Consider the following 24,879-nt stretch of genomic DNA (forward strand, 5'->3'; position numbering starts at 1 on the left):
TCCCCCAGTCCCACAGGCCTCGCCTCAGGAAGGCCCCCTTTTTTCCCCCACAGTGCCGGGCCTACGTGGCCCAGTGAGGATGATGCCTGGGCTTCTCTCCAACTCCCTCACCATTAGGGAGATACATTCCAAGCCTAGCTTCAGCTACAGCCCCAACTTCCGGTCATTGGGGGTGAGGCCCAAGGGCTTGGGGGCGGGGCCGAGGCGAAGGGGCGTGGCTGCAAGCCTACGCACGTCCCGGTTCGTTCTCAGGGGCGGACTCAGTGGCGGAAGTGGCGCCTCCGGAAGATCCCCTTCCGCTCGGAGGCGCTGCGGTGGCCGCGGACCAGACTGTTGCTGGGGCAAGGTGGAGCCAGGGCCGTAGCTGATATGGAGCAGGTGGGTCCGCGAGAGGTCACTGGGGCCGGGCGGTGGTACGAGAGCTACGTCTTGCCAGCGGATCCCGCCGCACCCGCCGGTGTCCGTTCTTGGTTCCGTCCGACCCTTCCCACACCCGCCGCGTCCCAGGTTCCGCCCCCTTCCTCTGCTCGGGTTTCTACCCAGCGCGGGACTCCGGGGTCTCCGACGCTGACCCTCCGCGGCCCCGCCCATTCGAGAGAGCCTGGAAGGACGTCTCGGGTCGTCTCCCAAAATGTTTCTCTTGGCTCTTAGGGGGGAAGCAAGGGGGTGGTATCTGGGTTTTAAAGGGCTGGAGTTGGGTCTGGGGAGGGGTCAGGGTTTGAGAATGAGGAGGGAAAATATCTACAAGTTCCTGTTGTTCTGCGTCTATCATCCGGTTTTCCTCAACTTCCTTTGGAAACGGCAGTGAATGACTTCCTAACTGACATCAAAAGGGCCCTTTAAGTGTCTTTCATGAGTTATTAGAGGTGCAGAAGACCAGTGACCTCCTTCCTAATTGATGTAATTGACACGTGCCCTCCTTCCCCTTTTTTGACTTCCTCCGCGTCAGCATCCTCTTATTTTCTCCTACTCCTGACTGTGCAAGTACCGTGTCACATACTCCTCTCCTGCCCAGCTCCTCACTCTGTACGCTGAATCTGGATGGTCTCATCTCTGTCATGGCTTTAGATTTACACCACCTAAACACCCGAAACGCGCCCAGATCTACATCTTTAGCGCAGCCCCTCCTACTACCGGTTGGACAGCTCCACTTCAGCTGGAGCTCTCCTCCATCTAAACTTAAAATGCTTTTCCCCTCTGCAGATTCAGTCTTTCTCTGCTACCCCACCCCAGTCAGAAACCTGACAGTTATCTTCTACTTCCTCTTCTTCCTCAATTCCCATATTTAAGAGGTGACCTAGTCCAACTAATTTCCTGAACATGCTTCATGCTGGTCCCGTGCTTCCATCTCTTCTGTTACCACCCTTGATGTGTTTCTCACCAGGATGACTGCAACGGCTTCCCAATCATGGCAACTTCCAATCATGGCTGTCTGCGACCCAGTCTCCAAACTGTAACTCTTGTGATCCTTTAGAAATATGTCTCATAGTTTCATAATGTCACTTTCTTGCTTAAACCCCTTTGATGGTTTCCCATCACCTATGGGAAAGGCTGAATCTTTAGCAAAATTTACAGAGCTCTTTATGATCTGACCTCTTCCCTACCAATCTCCTGTGTGTATTCTGAGGTCCTACAATATGGCCCAGCAGGATGCGGTTGCCCACACCTTGCTGTTTTGTGTCCCCCTGCCTTTGCACACACCAGCCCCACTGCTGGGAAAGCCCCTTCTCTCATCTGCTGGGCTACCTTCTACTTGTCCTTCAGTGCTCTGCTCAGGCAGCGTCCCATCTCTATATCACCTTTCCCCCACCTTCCCAAGGCTAAATATTATCCCATCTGAGTCCCTGCAGCATCCTGTCCATAATAGCATAGTGATTAAGAATACAGACTTTTGAATCAGACTTTCTGGGTTCTGATACTGTTTTGTGACTTTGATGAAGTCAGTGCCTCAGTTTCCTCATTGGTCAAGTGGAGATAGTAATGTGCTTACCTGACAGAGTTATTGTGAGGATTAAATAAAATAATGTATGTATAGGGCTTAAAACAGTGAGCACATCAGTGCTCCATAAGTAAATGTTAGCTATTACCTTTTATAGAAGAATACTATAGAACAGTGGTTATGACTTGTAATGTTACAAGCTGCTTGAGGACAGTTGATGCAGCTTACTTCTCATTCTGTCCCAGAGCCCCAAACCCTGGCTCTTTGCCAATAAATAAAATGCTGGGGCAGAGGGCATTGGGGACAGAATCTGGATTTGTTGAGTGAGGACTCAGAAAGGTGAAAGACCCAGAAACGATATCAGTCTGCTCAGGAAATGAATCTGGAAATGGATAAATGATACACGGCAAACATTAATTCTAGACCTCTGGGAACCCAAGGGAGAGAAAGGCCAAGGATGGCTTCCCAGAGGAGCTGACTGTTCGTGAGGGGCCTTAGAGTAAGAGAATGAGTTTACCAGAGGTGGGTAGAGATCGTGGTGGGCTGAGAGAATGTAGAGCTCTTGCAGGGAGGGGGCTGAAGTGGGCAGGAGGGCAGAGGCAGTCCCCTCTGCTCAGGTTGGTGATTTCTTTCCTCCTCTGGCCATGAGGAAGTGTCCCCTTGGATTAGGAGCCTGCAGGGCCCATGCCCTGGGGAGCCTAGAGGCCTGGTACCCGGTGTTTGGGGGCAAGCCCCTGGGGTAGGATCAGCACACATACCTGCGGGCTGGGCATGTGCTTTAAGCCAGAGTCTGGGCCTTTGTTCATGCCTGGAATGCCCATCTTCCTCGCAACCAGCTCAAAGATGTGAATTCTTCAAGGCCTGGGTCATAAGGCTTCCCCTCACTGTGGCTTTCCTGACCTCACCCACTCCAGCCTGGATCAGATGCTCCCTTCTCTGTGAGCCCACGATCCTTTGTTCTGTCCTCCCTGAAAGTGCTGATTACAGCGTGGCACTGCGCGCTGTTTATCTGTCAGCCTCCCCCACCCGACCCGGAACCCCTGAATATCCATCCCCTGGACCAGCACAGTGTCTGGCACACCATAGGCTCTCAGCTCACATGCTGCGTTAAAACTGAGCTCTCCTCATGCCTAAACTTGTTTAGGGGAGGGGGTGCAGTTGAGACCAAAAATCCTGTACATTTGTTCCATTGAATGGTAGAGAGTGTTGGCTCCATTTTACAAACGAGGACACTGAGGCTTGGGAGGTAAACTCAAGTGTACTCTGCAGGAACTGAAAGAATTGTCTCCTGACTCCGGGTCCACAGTTGTGTCCTAGAAACTTAGGATCCCAGCCCCCAAAGGGGCAGCTGCCATATCAGTGGAACAAGGAACAAGGAAGGCATCCCATTCGGCCAGTTGTGTGTCCCTCTGAACTTCTTCTGCCTGGGAAGAGGCTGTTCCTAGCTTTTGTCTGGTCAGGGCTGGTGGTGGGAGGAGTCTTGCTGAACCGCCCCACCCCTGAGGGCCCTTCCCTTGAGTAGGCTGATAGGACTGAGATCTCCCTGGAAGATGACTGGCCTTTCAAGACTGACCTTGAGAAGTGACCTCATTCACCCAGTTTTACCCAACAGCACTAAGAGTTGGATGGGCCCTGACTCATCAGCCCTTGCGTAGGCCAGGGGTCATAGAATCACATAGCTGGGGGTAGCTCCAACATTTAACAGGGCCTGGCATGTGGAGAGGGCAGGAGGGCTGAGCGGATCTCAGTTTGTTATGATTTTCCAGTAAGCTGTACTGTCAGAACCTCTTGGCTGGGGAGGGGAGTGTATACTATTGAATGTAGTTTCTGTTTTGACTTGACTCTGCTCTCTCCACTTCCCCAGAAGGAAGGGAGAAACAGCTCAGTTTGGGCTTTGAGATCTTATTTGTCACTGCTGCTGTGTCCTCTCTCTAAATTCCCACTTTTCCAGGGATGTCCCAAGCCCTCCGAGTGGGGCAGAGTAGGGGCCAGTAAGCCAGCTATGCCAAGGCTGATGGTGTGGGCCACTGAGCCCTGAATTACAGGAGAGCCTACTTTGTGCCATCCCAGATCAGCTCCCTGTGGCCAGAGCCCGTCCTTCTGCCCAGCAGTGCTGATGGGACCCTCCACTGGGGCAGAGTGCCAGGGCCCTGCCTTGAAGGCTGTACCATGGCCCCTAGTAGTAGCAAATGCTACTCTTAATTAAACACAGGCACGTTGCAAGCGTTATTTCTAATCCTTTCAATGGTTCTGTGAAGTGGACACTCTACTGCCCCCATTTTACAGATGAGGAGACTGAGGTTCAGAGAGACTCAGTGATTTAGTCAAGGGCACACAGCCTAATAAAGAATGGCCTTGAGCTTTTGATTCCAGGTCTGCTGACCAGCCCCCAGACCCACACCCTTTCCCTTGTTCCAGGTGGACACTACAAATCCACAGGCCAGTGAACCTACTGGATGTGGTCCATGCATGGCCACACACTGACTTGGGCCTCAAGGGCTCGAGGAGAGATGACTTTAAGAGTCAAGTATGGGAAGGGAAGTGCTGAGCCGGATCTGGGCTTGGGGAAGCCTGAGGGTGAGGGTGAGGGTGAGGTTTGCCCAGGACTTTTGAATTGATCTTTGAAGAGTCAGGGTTCCTCTCAATGAGAGGCAGTCATTCCAAAATGAGGAAACAGAGGGCCTGGAGACCCAGAAGGGGGACCAGCCAGCCATGGTGTGTCCTGGGAGCGGCCAGTGAGCTGGAGAGTATTGGGGGAGGGGTAGCAACCACATAGCAGGAGAGGAGTGTGGGGACCCTCACTCTCTGAGGGATTTAACTCACCCCTAGTCCTCCCCCAGTGAGTCGGGGCTCAGGGAAGAGGAGGGGAGCAGCCACCCTGCCTGCAGGTGCCCAGGAAACCAGTCCTTCTTGCCGACTGCGGGAGGAGCTGCCTGGGCTCTGGGCAGCGCAAGCCACCAATAGATGGTAGAGTCCAGCTCCAGGAAAGGCTGCCTGAACAGGTAGGGCCACTCCTTCAGGGCTGTGTGTGCGTGTACACCTGTGCACGTGATGCTGCAGGAAAGGGTGGAAATAGTCGTTCAACACATTTCCTGAATATTTACTGTGAACCTGGTACCATTCTGGGTACTGGGCATGCAGCAGTGAGCAGAGCATGGTGAGTCCCTATTCCAGTGGGAGAAGGCAGGCAGTAAACACAGACCAGTAAACATATAATATGTCTAGGGTGATAAGAGCTGTGAAGAAGAATTAAGTGGGGTAAGAGGATGGAGGGTGGGGCTAAATAGGGAATTCAGGGAAGGCCTTACCAAAGGGACCAGAGTGACTAGAATGGAGGGAGGAAACATTGCAGAAACATAGGGGAGGAACTCGGGACAGGACAGCAGGTTCAAAGGTCCTGGGGTGGGAGCATGCTGGATGTGTCCAGGGAACAGTGAGGGACCAGTGTGGCTGTAGCAGAGCTTTCCAGGTGAAGAGGAGGCTTGTAGGCCAGGGTGGGACTTTGGCCTTTACACTGGGTGAGCTGGAACCATTGGAGGTTTGGGGCATTGGGGAGATGTGGTCTGCTTTTTACCAGGATCCTTCTGGCTGCTGCACTGAGAATAGACTTGGGACAAGGACAAGGAAGAGTTCAGGAAGCAGGAGCCAGTGAGAGATGATGGCTCAGGCAGGGTGAGGGTAGTGGTGAGCAGCGGCAGATACTGGCTGGATTTCGAAGGATTTGTTGGTGGTTTGGATGTGGAGAGGAGGACACTGGGCTCTCCACAGGCCCTGGCTGGGTAGCTGTTAAGCTCTTTGAGGTCTTTTGACACTGCACGCCTCGGCCAGCACAGGCACTGGAGGCCCCTACATTTGGCTTTTCCAGGTCCCAGCCCAGCGCTGAGGGAAGCTCACGTGGCCCTGGGACCAGCTCTGCCCCATCCTGGCTGTGGGGGGTTGCGGGCGCTGTGGGCAGGCCTCTCCGAGCTTCAGTCTCCATCCCAGCCTCATCTCCACAGCTCCTGGTAGGGGGAGGACGTGTGCAGAGGGGCCAGTGTGGGCCACTGCCAGCCGGGATTTGTTTCTTCTGGCCTGTCTGGATGGTCTGCAGGCCTGTTTGGTCTGCTGTCCTCCCTCCCTGAGCCAGATTCCACCTAGGCTGGCCAGCAGCAGGACATGGGCCAAGACCAACCTCTTCCCTACCCAGAGCCTCTGCCTCCTGCCCGTCTGTGGATTCTCCATTAACCTGGGCATTAACAGGGGTGCCAGAACAACCCCAGCCCTGGCCTGAGGCCAGCTCACAGTTGGACAGAGCTCAAGACTGTGTTTCCTCCAAAGAAGAGGCAGGAATGTCATGTTAGCTGATCCTTACACAGAAGTCACTCTGTGCCAGGGACTGTTCCAGGCCATCATGTTTAATAAGTCACTTACTCCTTATAATACCTGTAGGAGGTAGGTGCTGTTGTTACCCCCATTTTACAGAGGAGAAAACCGAGGAACAGAGAGGTTCAGTGACTAGTAAGGTAGGAATCCAGGATTTGAACCTTCTCCTGGCTTGGCGTCCAGTTCTTTCTTGGCTTCACTGATTCCTGCTGATTTTTACTGAGTTAGGGACCCCTCAGGGAAGCCCCCATGGCCAGTGTGGGGCTCGAGCCAGCATTTCCCAAGGAATGTAGCATGGGGGGCGTGTTTAGAGCCTGTGTCCACTGTCTCCTTGGCCTCGGGAGAGGGTTTGGAGTTGCTGCACTGCTCAGAAGTGAGGATCATTTCTGGATATAGATGAGACTTGTTCCCTCCATCTCAGGGTCACAGAGCACAGCTTGTGGGATAAGCTCTAGCTGGAACTTGTACAGGTTGGCCCAGCCTTCCGTCAGAAGTTGGGCGGAGGAAGGGGTGAGAGGACCCCAGAGGTGGCGGTGGTTATTGAGCACTTCCTCTGTGGTGCCAGGCATTATGCGCTCCCCATGCTTCACTGTCTCCTCTGATGCCTAGACAGCCCAGGCTCCATACAGGTATCCCCAGTTTCCAGATGCAGCCTCAGAGGTTTGCCAAGCGAGTAAGGAGCATTGTTCACATTGCAAATTTGCCTTGGCCAGGAAACGCCAGCCTGGAGCTGCAGAGGGGTGGCTGGAGCTTCCAGCCTGAGCTGTGACTGCTGCCTGGGAAGCACCCTGTCTGTGCCCCTGCCACCTAAGAACTGTGGAAATTGGGCCCTGGGTGGAGGTGGGCGTGGCTGGGAGGGGAGATGGGAGCTTGGAACTGCAGGGGGCGCCGGGCACCAGAGGGAAGGGGTAGGATCAGAGATCAGTCCTGTCCTCCCCCGAAAGCCTGTGCACGGAGCTGGGACGGCACCCCACCTCCCGCCCCACCCCTACCCTGGGAACACATTTGTGCAGAGCTGGAGAAACGTGGCCCTTAGTGCACACAGATGGACTGGAGGCTTGGAGGGCTTGCGGATGAATTGTGGAGCTCAGCTTTGAACTCAGGCCTTTGGGGGTGATACTATTACACGCCACCGTAGGGTATAACCCACTGACACCGACATAAACGCCGGCCCTAGAAGGTAGTAATTATCGCTGCCTTTTTTATTGTGGTAAAATGCACATGGCATAACATTTACCTTCGGAGCCGTTTTTCAGTGGGCAGCCTATGGCGTTAAATATATTATTGTTCCCTTTATTTAATGCAACTGAAGAAACCGAGCTAGCATATCCTGGGGCAAGTAAGAGAAGGCCTGGGACGGGGTGAGGGGCCTCCACCTTTGTCCTGGGAGCTTTCCTTGGGCCCAGAGACCTGCTTTGCCTGCTCCTCTAGGATGAGAAAACTTCCAGTTTCCTCCCTCCTTCCCTCCCTCTCTCCCCAAGCCTCAGCAGCTCAGCTTCTACATGCACATCAAGTGTCAAGTCTGCAGCCAGCCCAGGCGGACTCCTTCCCGCTGCACGTGCTGTCCCACTCCTGACACCTCTGAAGGCGCTGGTGGGGGGCGGTGACAGCAGGCAGTGGGCTTGGCAAGCGGGGTTGCTTCTCCCGGGGGCTAGTTCCTGCCTCCCCTCGTCAGAAGGGCGGACGCGGCTGGTGGAGGCCAGGCGTGGCTGCTCTGTTGGCCGCCGCCACCTTCCATCCTCCAGGGCCAGGGGCCCGAGAACAGGTGCTCTGGGGACTGTCGAGGGCAGTTCCAGGCCGAGGCAATTTTCACCTCACAGACTGGCAGGTGGTCTGATGGGGCTCAAGAGCCTTTTGAAGTCATCTGAGCCAGCGATTTTCAGACCACGCCAAGGAGGTGCCTCAGGGGTGACCCTGGCAGGAGTTTGAGGAAAGACTGATTGGGGGGGCTCTCTGAGGTCACTTCCTGTGGCAGGACCCACAACAGTCCTGTTTTTATCTGTTATATATTGAGGTTCCAAGTAAAGTTTTTTGCTTGTTTAAGTTTTTCTTGCTTAAAAAGCCACAGACCTTTTTCCCAGATGGAGAAACGGAGATTCGGTAAGAAAGACTTGCCCAGAGTCACTTGGGATTAGTGGTTGCCCCAAAACTCGGGCTCAGGTCTCAAATTCTGACCGGTGCTCTTTCTACTTCACAAGCTCTTGCTTGTCCGGACTCTCTTGTAGGGGAGGGTGATACAGAACCCCTCTATTTCTGACTCTTGGCCGGTTGCCCCCACCTTCAGAGCCCTGGGGCTCAACTCCCACACCCCCCACCCCGGTATCTGCAGCTGTTCCTGGCTCCCCCCCAACACCTCTGCTCTCAGCCCCCATCTGTGTCTCTTGCTTCCACAGGAATGTCTGGATGTATGAGTGTCAGTGCTGTTGCCACTCTTGAGTGTGTCTCACACCCAAGCTGCTGCCACCCAAGTCCTGTCCCCAGAGGGGGAGGGAGAAAGCCAGGGGGAAAGACAGATAGACCCGGGAGCCGACTGGGAGTGGGGAAGCCACAGCGCCCCACAGTGAGATAAAGAAGAGGGAGAGAGAGAGAGGGTGAAGGCAGGTAGAAAAGAGAAGGCGAAAGAGAAACAGAGGAGACTGGATAAGTGGAGAGTCTGATCTGATGTGGGTGGAGAGAGAGGCTCACAGCTGGGAGAGGGATGGGAGTGAAAGACCCAGAGGGGGTGAAATAAAGACAGCATGGGAGAGGGGTACAGAGACACTTCCAAAGGAAGGTAGAGAGGTAGTCTGTGAGGGACACAGGAAAGAGGAGGAGAGAGGGAGGTAGGGCTGGCAGGAGACAAGAGGGCAATTAGAGACAAGGAAATGTCACCTGCCCTGGAGCTGTGGCCCTGTCACAGTGAGGGATGCATGGGGCGTGCAGTCTGGCACCAGATCCGGCTGATGGATATTGGGAGGTCCCATTGCCAGTGGCCTGTCACATCCCCTCTTCTGACTGCCTTCTTCCAGAGCTGGGCCCAGTTTGCCTTCAGTACCCTCCAGATGAACCTGTCACAGGGACCTCAAGAGTGTGGTAGTCGGGGGTGGCCTTGGGCTGGTGCCTCTGCTGAGAACAGTCAGCTCCTATCCATTGGGTTTGCCCAGAGGCAGAGGGATGGGCGAGCTGGCTTGCTCAGAAGCTCCTGCTGGCCACAGACTGGGGGCTTGTTTTGGACTTAGTAGATGGATGGGATCATGGAAAGTAGCAGACTTAGCAAAGGTATGGACAGGACGGCGAATTGGGAGGGGAGATTGTTCACATCTTGCCTTCCCAGGATCACGGATAGAGATCTAGGGGTCTCCTCCTGGCCCCTGGTGCTGGCGCGGGAGAGGGCTCAGGGAGACTCTTAATTGAGTCCCAGAAGCTCAGGACCCACCAGGCTGAGTCAGCTCCTTTCTGGCTCCAGACTAAACCTTTCCTTCCCCCGCCCAGGGGACACGGTGCTGCTGCCAGCAAATTGGTGGAACAGAGGCCTAATGAAACAGAGACCTTAGGCCTGGGGGCTGCATGGCAGGGAGGGAGTGCTCTGGGGGCCCCCTTTGCCTCTAGGGGTCATGAGGATTTCAGCCTCGTGGATGTATAAGCAGTTACGGGATGGGTAAGTCCACTCACCTCTCAGAGCCTTGGCTGTCTCATCTGAAGAATAGGTGTGGGCGTGAAAGGCACTGTGGGCAGTGTTCCGTGTACTCTGGAGCCCAGGGTGAGCCTTGGGTAGTGGCTGGTCTGTCCTCGTTCTCTCTTTAGGTTTTCCCCTGGTCCTTTCTGCTGCGTAGTTTGGAGCTGAGGGCCAAGAGACCCTCTGGGTCATCCATTTATTCAGCAATTATTCAGCACCCATTAGGCGCCTGCATTAACCAAGTCGGGGAAAGGCCTGCCTGGTGGAGTTTGCAGAACTATCAGTAAGATGGTTTCAGATGGTGAGAGTTCCCTGAAGAAGGTAAAGCCCTGTACTGTAACCGGGACTGGGGACAGGAGGGTGGGAGGCTCCGAGGAGAGGGCTTTGGAGCTGCCACCTGAAAGGACTGGGAAGAGCACTCCACACAGCGGGTAGACCTGGGTCTCAGGCCCCCAAGGCAGAACTGGGCTGCCATATGTAGGGACCTAAAAGGCCAGGGTGGCTGTCCAGTCAGTTGGGGCCTGGCCTTGTGAGAAGGGCCAGGCCCTGTGAGAGGAGCGCTAAGAGGAGCCGGGCAGAGCCACATCCTTCCGGGCCATGCGGAGGGTGCTGACCCTCAGCCCAGTGGGGAGCCTTTGAAAGGTTGTAAGCTGGAAAGGCAGGATCCGCTGTATGTTCAGAAGAGCTTTCCCTGGCTGTCAGTGTGAAAAAGTGGTTGTTGCAGGGTGACAGAGGCAGCCCGGAGATGCGTGCCTCAGGAGCAAGTCGGGCGGCTGGGGGAGAGATGGTGCTGGTTGGGGCTGAGGTGGGGGTGGCAGGGGCGTAGCTAGAGAGAAGGGACCAAGATGTCTCCCTCCATCCTGCCTTCCCCGTCCTAGCTTGGAGCTCTCAGAGACACTGCTCTAGGAAGTCCCTCCCAGTTGCCATGGATCAGGGGGTGGGAGGGTAGGGCTGGCTGCTGGGAGGGAATGTGGCTTTGTGCTGGAAAACAAAGAACAGAGCTTGGGGCCCGTCTTCTCCTGGGGGTGGGGGCAGGCCCAGAGGCTGTTGACAGGACCACAGGCTGAGCCACAGGGCAGGGCTTGGCAGGAGCAAACAGTGCCCCCAGGCATCGGGGATTCCAGAGCCCTCCTACGGTGAAACATGGGGCCACAGGGAAATTGGGCAGAGGGGGCCCTGGGCCATGGGGCTAGGACCGGGAGGGGGCATCTATGTTGGGAGTAAGTGACATCCCTGGGGGCTGTGTGTGAAGGGAAGAGGGAGGTTAAAGGGACCTCCAGGGCCCTGAGGTTTGTGACCTGACCCAGCCACCCTGCCTTCCCTGCAGCCCTGCCGCTGAGGCCCAGACCTCCCGCCCTGAGGAGGACCGGCCAGGATGAGCAAGCCGTCTGGGGAACTGGCCCACAACCTGGAGCACAGCCTGCCGGCCGTGGCCTCCCTAGGCTCGTCACTGTCACAGAGCCAGAGCCTCTCCTCGCACTTCCTCCTGCCACCGCCAGAGAAGCGCCGGGCCATCTCTGACGTCCGGCGTACCTTCTGTCTCTTTGTCACCTTCGACCTGCTCTTCATCTCCCTGCTCTGGATCATTGAGCTGAACGTGAGTAGGGCGGAGGCTGGGGGCGCAGGCCGTGTTGAGGGAGTTGCCTGGGCCTCAGTGACTCCATTTGCTGTATGGGGGTAGCCTGGGGAGGGGGTTGATTTCCAGGTAAAATGAAGATGAGAAAGTAAGGCAGCAGTTCTCATTTTCCAGAGAAAGAATATGGGGCTCAGAGGGGTTGAATCATTTATCTGAAGTCTCTCAGTAAGTATGTAAAGGAGTCAGGGTTTGAACCCAGACCCTCCCGCTCCAGAGGTCACACTCTGACCTCTGTGCCAATACTGCCCTCTCGTGGACACTCTTGAGAAAGGAGGAGAGGGCCCAGAGGGCCTTGGGTGAGCTATTGAATAACTTTTGTCTTCTTTCTGCCCTCTCTGTCTTCATTCATTCATTCATCAGCAAACGTTTTTTGAACCCCTGCTGTGTCCCAGGCACTGTGCTAAAAGCACAGGGTAGAATGGGGAGCAGCGAGTAAAAACTCCCAGTTCCTAGTGGCGCCAAGCTCTCCATCCCCATTTTGGGCACTCCTCCAGTTTGCCCTCTTGGGTTTGGTGAGATGCCACCTAGCAGTCTGGAGACAGAGCTGCCTGTCAGGGCAGGTCTTGTGCAGTGCTTGGCCAGCTGGCCATGGGGTCTCATCTCTGGGCGCTGACAGGGCACAGCAGGACCTGACACAGAGGCAGGAGCCATGGGAACAGGGCATCCCAGGCTTGGTCCGGTCCCGGCTTCTCCTCTATAGTAATTGAGTCCCACCTCAGCAAGGGACTCAGCCTGTCTGAGCTTTCCCATCGTTCCCCTTTATGCAAAGTGGGGCAGAGTTCTGGATGGCAGGTGCCCTTCCTCCAGGTCTCAAGCTCAGGTGTCAGGAAAACAATGACTCTGTTGCTGAAAATGAGTTTGGAGAAGGGGCCAGTTTAGGGTTGCAGAGGATAAGTTGGATTGTGGGCATGTCGAGCTGGAGGGGAGGGCAGGGCTCTGTGGGTGACTGTCCTTTGTGCACAGAGATGAACTGGCACCTTCAGTGAGTGGAGCCACAATCACGGAGGACCTTAGGGACCATTTAACTGATGAAAGAACTGAGGCCCAACAAGGTTTGGGGCCATTTGAAGAGCTTCCGAGGTCTTAGGCTTTCTTTCTTTTGAAGGTTCCATCCAGCATCAGAAAGCAGGCACTAAAATTCATCCCCATCCTTCATTCGATATATATTTTCTTGCCGGAAAAGAGCTGAAAATTTTTGATAATTTTACTTTTGAAATTCTCTGACTGTATTGGCTGTAATAGCTCAGCTGTCATCATGTAGACTTGCGAATTCTTGCAAACTGAGAAAAATCTAACCTCCAAATTGTTTTCAAACATGATGAAGTTTCAGAATGCCAGATAACAGTATTAGCAGAATTAGCATAATGTTTAACTTGGTAGATTAACTAAAATTTTATTAATTTCCAATTTTGTCACTTTATTTTTGTATTTAGGAGCATATATATTTTTAGTTTTCTAACAGACTGTGCGTTGCCCAGTGGATACAAGACCCTCGCAAGGTCTTGCAGCCAGAGCTTGGCAAAGGAGGGTCTGGCGCTGTCCTGAGTCCTGACACAATCGGTGCAAGCGGGTACCCAGGCAGAGAAAGAGTTCTCTGAAAAGAGAAAAAGATGGAGAACAGAGCTTTGTTAGGGGTGGGAGAGGCTGTGGAGCCCAAAAGGGCAGTCTGAGGAATAAGAGGAGGGCCAAGCTGGGGTGGGGTGGGGTGTCAGGCCAAGGGCAGGGGGGCGTTGGACTCCAGGGGACTCAGAGTGGTCCTAAGGTAGAAGCATGTGGTGATGTGTCAGAGGCTCGAGTGTCAGTGAGGAGATGTCCAGACTGCTGGCTCCTGCCCTGAGCATCAGAATCACCCGGGAGCTTTATAACGATTCCAGATGCTCAGCTCACCTTGAGATTCAGACCCAGTGGTCTGAACAGCTGTGTCTTTAACAAGTTCCCCCCACCGCCCCCTCCCCAATTTGGATCATCTGCCAGGGATTAGAAGCCCCAGTCTAGGAGGTTATGAAGGGTCTTCCCCTCAGGACTCCTGGGCTCCATTCCCCTTGTGTCCCTGATTCTCCGGGGGCTGGTGCCCCCACCTGCAGAGGCATAGGCCTGCCAGCCCACTCCTACTGAGGCATCAAGCTGCAGTCTAGTTCTCGGTGTCCATCCAGACCCTCACTCCCCAGCCAGGGACTCGGGGATCCCATTGAAAATATGTGGTTGGCTGGGGCAGAGGCAAGGACCAGTCTGCTCACTCTCCACTCCCTCGTCTCTAGCAGCGTGATGGATTTTGCCCATTAAGCACAAACCTAATCAATTGATTTGCCACCTGGGGCTCCGTCTGACTGCCCACTGCCCACCCCCGGCCCCATCACCCCAGATGGATGGTTGGCTGGGAAGATGGAGCACCGCAGTGGTGGGAGGGAGATAAAATTATGTGAGAGGCAAGCTCCCAGCCCCCTGTCTGCCAGCCCTACCTACCTGCATGGGGCGTCTTGCCTCCCCTGCACAGCCCCAAGGCCCTCCAGGCTTATCCCTTTCTGGGCACTGGGCATGAGTGTCAGAGTCTCTACTCAGCCCTGCCTGTCTGGGCTGCCTGGATCCTTAGAGGAACATTATGAGTGCTGGGGGTCTCAGGCCTCTGGCTGCCCACCCCCCTCTCCCCCACCATGCCTCCGGAGCCTCCTTGGGTGGTAGCTTAGCATTTACAGCCTCTCCTCCAGGTTCCACCCTGCCGCTGCCTCCTCCTCTCCAGCAGGATGAGGGGCAGACCCGGGGACTTGGTTCTGCTTGTAGAGCTATTCCTATCTCCCTCCTCCAGACCAACACAGGCATCCAGAAGAACCTGGAGCAGGAGATCATCCACTACAGCTTTAAAACTTCCTTCTTTGACATCTTTGTGAGTAGCCTTGGGGAGTCTGGGGGCAGAGAGGGCAGGGGGATGTGGCTCTTCAGCTGTCTTCTCTTCTTCCTGCAACACACATCCTACTCTGATCAGGGAGACTTGGCTTCCATCTCATTGTTTAAGCAGGTTCCTAAATGAGGCCCCAGCTTCAGAGAACCCGAAGTGGGAGGGGAGGACAAGACCCCTGTCCAATAAGGTCACTTCCAAGTCCTCCACAAAGAAAACACTGACTCGGCCATTCTCTCCTGGGGCATGCACACCATGCGGAGGGATCCTGGTGGGGCAGGACTGGAGGGGAGGCCAGCCTCCAGCAGAGGTAGGACGATTGGCTTGTCTGTGATGGCTCCCCCTCCCACTCCACCCCCTCGCCAGGTCCTGGCTTTCTTCCGCTTTTCCGGACTGCTCCTGGGCTATGCTGTGCTGCGGCTCCGGCACTGGTGGGTGATTGCGGTAAGATGCCACTTTCCTGGCAGTTCTCGGGCCCTGGCAGGGCTGGTGCAAGAGATGAGATGGAGGAGGACTCACTACCCAGCCTCTGTGTTTGCTCTCTCCTTTCTTCCCTCCCCTGGGCAGGTCACGACGCTGGTGTCCAGTGCATTCCTCATTGTCAAGGTCATCCTCTCTGAGGTCAGTGGCTCAGGGTCTGGCTGGTCTGGTGGGCATCTGGCCTGAGGGATGGGCTTCTGCCCAGGAGAGAGTACTTCTCTGATTTTGGGTGTCTGTCCCTATTGTCAGGGTCGGGGTGAGAGGGAATCCTGACCTTAGATATTTCTAAGGACTCATCTTCACTGGTGTTCCCCACTTGCCCACTGCAACCCCAAGAGCAGAAAGTTCCTCCTTCAGTCTAATCTCAGTTTATCCTGCTGCAGAATTCATTAATCTGTCCATCTCAGAGGCATGTGCCACAGAGGGTCCCTAAGCAGCTGGTACCAGGAGTTGGGTGTATGCCAGAGTTCGTAGCCCCAGGGTGGGACTTTGGGTTTGGGGTGACCCCCTGCCTTGGAGCTCAGCCCCCTTCCTCCACAGCTGCTCAGCAAAGGGGCATTTGGCTACTTGCTTCCCATCGTCTCCTTTGTCCTTGCCTGGTTGGAGACCTGGTTCCTTGACTTCAAAGTCCTACCCCAGGAAGCCGAGGAGGAGCGATGTGAGTGCTGGGGGGTGAGGGGATACAGTAAGGGTCAAGAGAGGAGAGTTTCAGGCATGAGAGCGAGTTCTGAGCTGTCTTGCCAACTCTGCCTCCAAGAGCCTTAGGGTGAACCTGGGCCGGGGACCCCGGCTGCTAAGGCACAACTGTGCTTGTTTGGGGACACTGGCTGCCTGTGTCTGCTCCCCCAGGGTATCTTGCTGCCCAGGCTGCAGTTGCCCGAGGACCCCTGCTCTTCTCTGGTGCTCTGTCCGAGGGCCAGTTCTATTCACCCCCAGAATCCTTTGCAGGTGAGGGCTGGTGGGTGGGGGAACTGCCTTCAAGGAGGGGCTTTATGAGGAGTCGGTTGGCTGGGTCTGTTCTTTCTATTCCTTCTATCAGCTCCCTGGGGAGAGCGAGCAGCCCTCTCCCACACACACTTTTATCCCCCCACATCACTGCTCTTGTATCCGCACCCCACTGCCTCCCCGCACTCTCTCCCCACCTCTTCCCATTGTCATCTGTGCTGGTTTTCTGCAGGGTCTGATAACGAATCAGATGAAGAAGTTGTTGGGAAGAAAAGCTTCTCTGCCCAGGTATTTGGCTGTCTGTCTCCACCCCGGGTGGGCATCCCAGAGAGGGGCCAGTGCTGGGCTCTGCCCAGGTGGTCAGGGGCTTCCCAGCAGAGGGTAGACGTTAGGCAGCCTGAAGGCCAGTCTGTCCATCTGAGTGTCTGCCCTGCTGTCGGTCAGGCCCACTGGTCTGCTTCCTGCCTGGGGCCCAGGTAGGGGTGGCGGGAGCAGCTACAGTCCCAGGAACCCTGTAGGGCCCAGCAGACCAGCCGAGACCCCACATCTGGCTGCGTCAGGCTTCCTTAAGAGATGTGTGGAGTGTCTAGAGCAAGACTGGGCCATGACCAGCTAGGGTGCAGATCCCAGGCTGAGCCTTTCCTGCCTCCCATCCCTGGCCAGGAGCGGGAGTACATCCACCAGGGGAAGGAGGCCATGGCAGTGGTGGACCAGATCTTGGCCCAGGAGGAGAACTGGAAGTTTGAGAAGAATAATGTAAGCGACCTCTTCCTGCCTGCCCTGCCCACATGTGCTGAGAGTTGTCTTGTGGGGAGTTTTCGCTCCCTTTTCTGAGGCCTGAGAAACAAGCCCAAGAACTGCGTGGGTTGGAACCATATTCCTGCCCCAGGAGAGGAGGCTGGATCCTGGGGTCGGCCACTTGGCTGGACTGGATTGGATGTTTCCACTGCCCCTCCTCCTGCTTCCACTCTCCGCCCCCCCCCCACCTCCCTGTTGCTCTGCTCCCTGGGTTCCAGCTTCAAAGGGGAAGCCAGGCTTCTGCCCTGTGTCCGGTGTTTTGTTTCATGATCAAAACAATATTATCTAAAAGGATGGCAGAGAGCTTGGAAAATAGAGGGAAGACATCCTCGTTGCTGTCTCTGGCCAGTCCCTCTGGCAGCCCTTGTCGGCCTGGAGACGCGGTCCTTCGTGGCTGCAGCCACAGCTGTGCTTTTGCCTTTTAACTTGATATCAAAAGCCTTTCTCTCCTCATTGCAGGACATTTGTCAGAACCACTGTTTTTCAATGGCTGCTCACATATCCCCAAACTACTGGAGTTTTCTCCCCTGAGCCATTAGAATCCTGTCCTACCTGTCACCCATTCCTGTCCCCCAGGCCCCCGCCCCGCTCTGCCCTCCACTCACCTCCCTGCCACCCTTGTGACCCTGACACAGGAATATGGGGACACTGTGTACACCATCGAGGTTCCCTTTCATGGCAAGACCTTCATCCTGAAGGTGAGTGAGGGAAGCGGTGTCCAGGAACCTCCTGCTCTGTCTGGGACTCTAGGCGGGGGCCGGGGGTGGGGCACCCTCCAGCAGGTTTCTCCCATCTGGAGGGAAGGGCTGGTGTGCCTGAGTACATCTGGCACCACCCTGCCCCAGACCTTCCTGCCCTGCCCCGCGGAGCTGGTGTACCAGGAGGTGATCCTGCAGCCCGAGAGGATGGTGCTGTGGAACAAGACGGTGACCGCCTGCCAGGTGAGCCGAGCCAGGGGGCCTGACCTGGCCACCCCTCAGGGCAGAGGCAGAGCAACGTGCTGGATCAGGGTACAGTCATAATCCAGCGTGATCACTTACCCCCAGGGGACCTGGTCACCTCATTGGACTGCTCGGTGCCTCAGCTTCCCCATCTGTGGAATGGGGATAGTGGTAATAGTGCCTCCTGGAGAGGGTCGGGAAACTGGAAAGAGGGAATGCTCAGAGCGCCTGGCCCAGTACCCATGAATGGGAACGGCTCTTAGTTCAGGGGACTGAGCAGAAAGCAGGCTGGCCTGGAGGTTTCCTGAGGAGCTGGGACCCTTCTCTGGGGTTTTCCTGGGGTGGCTGCACCTCACGTCCGCCCTGGCGCCCACAGATCCTGCAGCGAGTAGAAGACAACACCCTCATCTCCTACGATGTGTCTTCAGGGGCTGCAGGCGGTGTGGTCTCCCCCAGGTGAGTGCCCACCAAGTGCCCTCCTCCCTCGGGCAGGCCGGCTGTCCTTGGACCTTGGTCTTGGCACCCCCTGATCTAACCCTCCCTCCCCTAGGGACTTCGTGAACGTCCGACGCATCGAGCGGCGCAGAGACCGATACCTGTCATCGGGCATCGCCACCACCCACTGTGCCAAGCCCCCGACACATAAATACGTCAGGTGAGCCCCGCCTTGCCTGGGGTCCTCTGAGCTGGCCCCTCCCCTGGTGGCTGTGGGGACAGAGCAAGGTCAGTGTGTACAGCTGGGCATTTTGTCCTGCCAAGGCCACCTCCCTGTCCTCTGTCTCACTGGGCTTTGCCCCTCCAGCCCCTAATCCTGCTTATCTGCTGGAGTCTGCGGAATAGCAGCTAGAGCCTCCACCAGGCTGGAGGGCAGCTCTAGGGAAGACTGTGGATGGTGGTAAATAGGGACCAGCCCGGGGAAGGGGGCTGGGAGCCAGGACCTGAGCAGGAGGGTGTGCTTTCGGAGCTTCACCTTCTGGCCCTTTCACCCCCTTCTCCCTGTGCCGTGGCCTTGCCTTTTCCCAGAGTGCTCACTCAGAAGTCCCTCTCAGTGAGAAGAGGCGTCAGTTTTCCTGCTGGTTATTCCAGCAGTTTCCAGTTCCCCTGCTGTCTAATCCTACGCTGCCGGGGGCCTCCTCCCGGATACCCCACTCTTTCCCTTCGGTCCTGGGGTTCCACAGAGAGCAGTGTTCTTTGAGTGTGGGCCTAGGGGCTCTGGTCTCCCCATGAGCACAGACTTGCTGGGTGATGGACAAGTTCATTTCCTTTCTGAGTACCAACTTCCTTATCTACGGAGTCAGGGGCAAATTAAATGGAGATGGGATGTGAACCATACAGCGCAGGCCTTGATGCCTCCTGAGAAGGCGCCCCCTCCTGGAGCCCAGCAGCACTGCACTGCTCCCAGAGCTGGGCGAGAGTGATAAGCGCTCGCGCAGCCCACCCCTTCACAGCTAGAACAGACGTAGATTCCCTGGACAAAGTAGACGAGGGCTGGGAAGGTAGTAAGCTCCCTGCCACTGGGGGCTGTGTAAACATCAGCAGGCTGTTGTAGGAGGGTTTGAGCAGCACATGGCAGGTGGAGGTGGAGGCTGTATCCTGTGGCCTCTGGGACACCTGTCCTGGGCCTTGCCCAGTCAGGGGAGGGGTTGCTAGACCAGTAACTCCCTTATCTCTTACACCGTAGCCTAAGATGGGCCAAGAATGGGGTAGGGTGATGGGGGTCAAGGGTTCTGCCTGGTTCCAAGATCCCCTCCATTGGTGCCTCTTTCCTCAGGGGCGAGAATGGTCCTGGGGGCTTCATCGTGCTCAAGCCGGCCAATAATCCTCGAGTCTGCACCTTCATCTGGATCCTTAATACAGATCTCAAGGTGGGGGTGCTAGGCCTGCGAGGCAGGCTTGGTGGAGTGGAAGGGACTCTGCTGTGTGACCTTGGGCACTCCCTCCCCTACTCTGTTTCCTTTCTCACTCTAAAATTGGGGTCAGGGTCCAAATGGTCTTCTCACCCTGCTTGCTGGTGGGCCTGTGCCTCCCCTTTCTTACCTCTGACTCCCAGGCCCCAAGGAAGGACATCTGGCCGCCAGCCTAGCCCCTCCCAGGTCTGTTTGTGTGGCTCATGCCAAGATCCGGCACGGCATGTTCTCCCTGCCAGGGGTGGGGAGAGGGCGGCCAGGCTGCATTCCAGAGCTGCACCTGGGTTCTGGCCCAGAGCACCCCTTGCTGGTGCCGGTTGTCAAAGAGGAGCCCCTGTGGAGGGCAAGCCTCCCTGGAACTGTTTCTTGCCTCCCCCAGGGCCGCCTGCCTCGGTACCTCATCCACCAGAGCCTCGCAGCCACCATGTTTGAATTTGCCTTTCACCTGCGGCAGCGCATTGGCGAGCTAGGCGCCCGGGCGTAAGCACGCCCCATCACCACCCTGCAGGCCAGGGGCCTGTCGCTACAGCCTCCAGAGCCAGAGAGGGGGCCAGTTGGGCCTCCTGCTGCCCACAGAGGACCCGGCCTCAAACAGTGGGGAGGAAGAAGCTTCCTCCACAGCAGGCAGCACCTTGGCCCCAAGGTGCCGCCCTTGACCACACGTCACTGTGCCTGGCAGCCATGGCTGTGAGCACGTGGAGGGCTCAAGCATCTGGACTCTGCCACTGAGGCGAGTGGGGTCTGTCCTGCCAACATTTGCATGGTGTCCCTGCTTCCTGGAGGAGGAGATCCACTGTCCCCTACCTGGCCAGGGGCAGGGTCTGGAATGGAAGCCTCAGACTTTGTTGGGGAGGACCAGGGCCCTGGGTAGGACGGAGGTCTGGTCAGCCTTGTCACCAGCATGAAGGTGCAGGAGCCCCTTCATCTGCCTGCTCTCTCATCACAGTTTTTTAGGATTATTTAAAGGGTCTGGGACCTTTTTCCACTTGTACTTGCAGGAGTGCGGGTGGCAGGTTGGGGTGCTGGGTGCTGGCAGCAAACCTGCCTCTCCCAGGTTCTTTCCAGGTTGCCTCCCCACCAGGGCCTCCTTGGGGACCTTTGTAATTTGAGCCAATTACAAACATGAACTCCAAAAAAGACAAAGCAGCTCCTCCAGCCTGGCCTCTTGAGGGAAGTCAAGGGCAGCACCTTGGAGCTCGGGGAGGAGCCACTGCTGCAACCAACACATCACACACCCTCTCACCCTCCCAGAGCCGAGGAGGATGGAGTCACTGGGGACCCAGTTCCTGGAACCCCCCTTCTCACAACTTTCCTGAATGGTTCAGCTGGGCAGATGACTGGTCAGAGAAAAGTTCCCCGCCTCCCTGCCAGGTCTCCTGTGAGGGAAGGTCAGGTCAAGGTCTCCAGCCCAGGATGGGGAGGGGGAGTAGGGAGAGCCCCGGCAGTACCCACAGCAGGCCTTGGCTGCTCCTGGTGTCCCAAGGTCAGGGCGGGGACAGGGGTGTGGAGGGGATGGGGCAGGAGGTGGGGCCTGGACTTCTGGGTCACTGACTCTGGAATCCCAGCCCCTGAGCTCCACTCACCTGCCCTCCTGTCCCACCACACTGGGGCCACCAGGATACTTGCCCTCTCTGCTTGCCTGCAGGCCTCCAGAGGAGGTAACTTGCTTAGAGCCATGGGGTGGGGGTGGGGGTGCTGTGTTGTGGGGAGAGCCCCTCTCGGTCCTGGTTAGGCGTATGACCCTGGGCAAATCTACCTCTCTGAACCTCCATCTCCTACTTTGTAAAAGCTGTTGTAAGATTAAAAGGTATCAAGAATCAGGTGTAGTGCCTCAGTGATCCCAGGCATGCAGCTCTGCCCCAGGTGGGGCCCATGGGCCTCACCACTAGGTTCTCATCGCAGCTCCCAGCCCTGCCTCTCACCCTGGTGCCCTGTACTCTGTCCACTCAGTGTCGCCCTCATTCCCCATCCCCAAGGGCCCACCACCCTGTGTGCCAGCTTCTTGCAGCACAAGTTGCTGCTCCTGGTGCTGGGCTGCCCAGGAGCCTTCCTACTGGCCCACTCTCCGGGGGTGAGAGCCAGGCCCCTCCCACGTGGCACCTTGGAGCTGGCAGGACCCAGAGTTCTTCTGATAAGGCCATTGTGACCAGAAAGTGGGGGAAATGAGGCCCAGAGAGGGACAGAAGCTGATCCATAGTCACACTGCCTATTTGTGGCTGATATGGGGCTAGAGCCAGATCTGACTGCCACTCACTGGAGCCCCAGGATTCTCATCTCACCCCACTTGAGGTGTTGGTAGAGCTGGGGGCCACCTCCCACACCTGCTCCCTCGGCCCCGACTGGCCCGACTTGGGAGACTACTTCTTTGGCCACGGGCCATGCAAAAAGAAAACATACCTGGCAAAGGTTCGTGTCCAGAATCGCAGGTATAGAATTAGCTTCCAGTACCCCTGCTGGTGTAGTGGCAGTTGGGGACCAGGCCATCGGGTGCAGACGCCTGAGGACTTGGCAGCACTGTTCCTGCATTGAGGGGCACTGTCAGGGGATGTGCCCTCGAGCCCAGGCAGAGGAGAGCAGTAGGGATGGGAGTCAACGGCCTGGTACAGAGCCCAGAGGGGGCCTTGGTTTCTGCTGTTTCCTGCTCTGTTTACAGACAGACCGCTGTCCTCCCTGGGTGAGGAGGAGGGGGTGGGGCAGAGGGCAAGTGCCAAGGTGGCACGAGGCTGGGCATGTGCCTGGCTCCAGATAGTGTCTGAGGAGTGACAGACACCTGGAGGTGTCACTCTGAGGACCCCTGCTCCCACCAGACTATCTTGATCTCTTCAGGAGCTGACCTCTGACCTGGGGGCAGCCAGAGTCCAGGTACCCCAAGCCCCGCCCTGGGCCCAGAGTCCTCCATCAGTGAGTCTTGGCTCTGTTTATAGCATCTGACGCCAGAGGGGCTGAAAATAGCCCCTGGAGGAGGGGGAGGAGGGGGCTATTTAAAGGACCTGGGAGGATCAGAGTCCAGAGAGAGTGAGCAGTGATCATGGCCACTTCAGAGCTGAGCTGCCAGGTGTCCGAGGAGGACTGTGAGCACCGAGAGGCCTTCTGGGCTGAGTGGAAGGATCTGACACTGTCCACACGGCCTGAGGAGGGGTGAGTCCTGGCCTGCCAGCGTCCTTCCTCCTCTCCCCTAGAGCACCCTCCCTGAGCCTTACTAGGCCAGAGCACAAAGCCCAGGAGAAGCTGGGGGGAGGGAGCAAGGAGGGGGCCCACTGGGGAGAGTGAAGTCAAGTCGCCCTTCCTGCACCCCAGGTCCTGGCAGCCCCAGGAAGCCCCGTCACCCAGGCCCCGACCTGAGGGCAGCAGCTCCCAGGAGTTCAGAGTCCCCTTGCCCTCTCCTTCCCAGTTGCTCCCTGCATGAGGAGGATGCCCTGCGGCGTGAAACCTACCACCAGCAGGGGCAGTGCCAGGCGCTGGTGCAGCGTTCCCCCTGGCTTGTGATGCGGATGGGCATCCTCGGCCGCGGGCTGCAGGAGTACCAGCTGCCCTACCAGCGGGTGCTGCCGCTGCCCATCTTCACCCCCGCCAAGGTGGGTGCCAAGGAGGAGCGCGAGGAGACCCCCATCCAGCTGCAGGACCTGCTGGCACTGGAAACAGCCCTGGGTGGCCAGTGTATGGACCGCCAGGATGTGAACGAGATCACCAAGCAGCTGCCCCCCGTGGTGCCTGTCAGCAAGCCCGGTGCCCTTCGTCGCTCCCTGTCTCGCTCCATGTCCCAGGAAGCACAGAGAGGCTGAGAGGGACGGTGACTTGGGCCCCACTGTGCCTGCCCTGGGCTGGGCCCTTCCTGGCTAGGACCATGGAGGGGAGCTGCTGGCCATGGATGCTTTGTAGTTTGCCCAGAGTTGGGGGCTAGGGGAGGAGGGAGCCAGAGGCCAGGATGCCTGGGTCTCCTATGTTCCCAAAGGGAGGGGAGCAAAGGCGGTGGGCACTAAGGGTGGAGAGCTGGGGGCCAGCACAGCCGAGTACCCCTAGCCCCAGGAGGAAGGACAAAAGATGCTAGTGAAGGCAAGAGGTCCTTGAGAGGAGTGACCCCAGTCGAGGCTTCAGCTGCAAAGAAGGATGAGGGAAAATGTCAGGGGATCTGGAATGGTCCAGGAAGGAGGCTTGGAGAAGACTGGAGGGAGGGGGACGTGAAGAGGGCAGAGGCTGGGTGGAGCCCCCAACACCCTCTTGTTAGTGCTGCAATAAATGCTCAATCATGTGCCAGAGTTTTGTCTCTTTCCTTCTGGTTATGGGGCCCAGCCATTGGTGTCCCCCCAAGCTCACTTCTGGGAACAGGCCCTGCATCTGAGCTAAATATGGCAGAGCTAGTGGGTCACCCCATGCTTGGGGGTGGGGGGTGTTGCAGGGACAGAGCTGTAAACAGGGTGCTGTCTGTTCAGCCCCCCTTCCTTACCCGGACGCTGCTGTGCAGTCCTGGCTTCCATGTCCAGTCCTCTGGCACTGAGCAGTGCCCAGGAGGCCAGTTGGCATCCAGGGTTTGTTTAAATGACCTCATGGAGAATATGGAGGGGGCTGGCACCAGAACTGTCCTTAGCTGTGACTCAGAGTGTGGATAGGGTCAGTGACCCCAAAGCTGACCTCTCAGTTCTGAATCCAGACAGAATCAATCCTTGGCTGGAGTCAGGTGTTCCACCCTCCCTGCCCTGGGAGCCCAAGGAGGGTTGTTGGGAGTGGGGTGTGTGTATTGGGGGTCAGGTTCCTGCCTGTGACCCCTGCAGCTGTTGTGCTGACTCATATCCCAACCTGGCTGCCTAGCCCAACAAGAAGACACTCTCCCCTTGGGACAAGGTAGGGGGGTGAGGTGTGGCACAGAGGCCTGGGGCCCAACTTGGCAGGGGCTGGTAGCCTACCCAGGGCAGGGGGCTCTGGACTTAGCCAGTGGGGTCCCACTCCAGGAAGACCATGAAGATGGCCTCGCAGAATCCACTTCCCATTCGGGGAAATAGGAGGGGAGACCTTGGCATCTTGACAGCCTGGTACCTGGAACGCCAAGCAGTCTGCAGGCCTGCCCTGGCCCTACTCCCCCAGAGGGGGCTGGAGTGTGGGCTGGGATTTGAGAGGGGTCAGAGACTGCAGACCGGCAATATGCCTAATCCTTTGGCGCCCGAAGGCTCGGACTGCGCCCCCTGGTGTCCCCTGGCAGCCTGGAGAACGCGCCGCGCGCCCTCAACGTCCTCACCTGGGTCCTTCGCCCCCGACGTGGCGGGAACGTCCCGAACCTTCCGTCCTCTGCAGACCCCAGATACACAGCTCGGAGCCTGCAGGGCCCGAA

At 57.0% G+C, this 24,879-nt stretch overlaps 2 protein-coding genes and 1 long non-coding RNA gene across 5 annotated transcripts; 2 read left to right on the forward strand and 1 right to left on the reverse strand.

Annotated features, from left to right (window-relative positions):
* The first annotated feature begins 230 nt into the window (after positions 1–230).
* STARD3 (StAR related lipid transfer domain containing 3) lies at positions 231–21,376 on the forward strand. Of its 2 annotated transcripts, none has more exons than XM_010991823.3 (15): positions 231–378; positions 11,284–11,553; positions 14,396–14,473; positions 14,852–14,929; positions 15,053–15,106; positions 15,506–15,623; positions 15,815–15,913; positions 16,143–16,198; positions 16,574–16,666; positions 17,344–17,406; positions 17,554–17,649; positions 18,026–18,105; positions 18,200–18,304; positions 19,421–19,514; positions 19,936–21,376. In XM_010991823.3, exons 2-15 carry the CDS (start codon positions 11,332–11,334, stop codon positions 20,038–20,040), a joined length of 1,341 nt encoding a protein of 446 aa, XP_010990125.1. In that variant the 5' UTR covers positions 231–378; positions 11,284–11,331; the 3' UTR covers positions 20,041–21,376. The 2 variants fall into 2 exon arrangements, with proteins under 2 accessions (XP_010990125.1, XP_010990126.1); XM_010991824.3 differs by lacking the exon at positions 231–378 and adding an exon at positions 10,959–11,092.
* LOC135323266 (uncharacterized) lies at positions 12,955–24,850 on the reverse strand. Of its 2 annotated transcripts, none has more exons than XR_010384666.1 (3): positions 24,787–24,850; positions 21,954–22,076; positions 12,955–13,186 (listed from the first exon to the last, which is right to left on the reverse strand). It is a non-coding gene; the product is annotated as an uncharacterized LOC135323266 (long non-coding RNA). The 2 variants fall into 2 exon arrangements; XR_010384667.1 differs by lacking the exon at positions 24,787–24,850 and adding an exon at positions 24,001–24,350.
* Positions 22,325–23,805, forward strand: TCAP (titin-cap). The gene is made up of 2 exons (XM_010991827.3): positions 22,325–22,694; positions 22,948–23,805. Exons 1-2 carry the CDS (start codon positions 22,585–22,587, stop codon positions 23,336–23,338), a joined length of 501 nt encoding a protein of 166 aa, XP_010990129.3. The 5' UTR covers positions 22,325–22,584; the 3' UTR covers positions 23,339–23,805.
* Positions 24,851–24,879: the final 29 nt, after the last annotated feature.

The sequence above is a fragment of the Camelus dromedarius genome, chromosome 16 (genome assembly GCF_036321535.1).
Source record: "Camelus dromedarius isolate mCamDro1 chromosome 16, mCamDro1.pat, whole genome shotgun sequence".
Classification (NCBI taxonomy): domain Eukaryota; kingdom Metazoa; phylum Chordata; class Mammalia; order Artiodactyla; family Camelidae; genus Camelus; species Camelus dromedarius.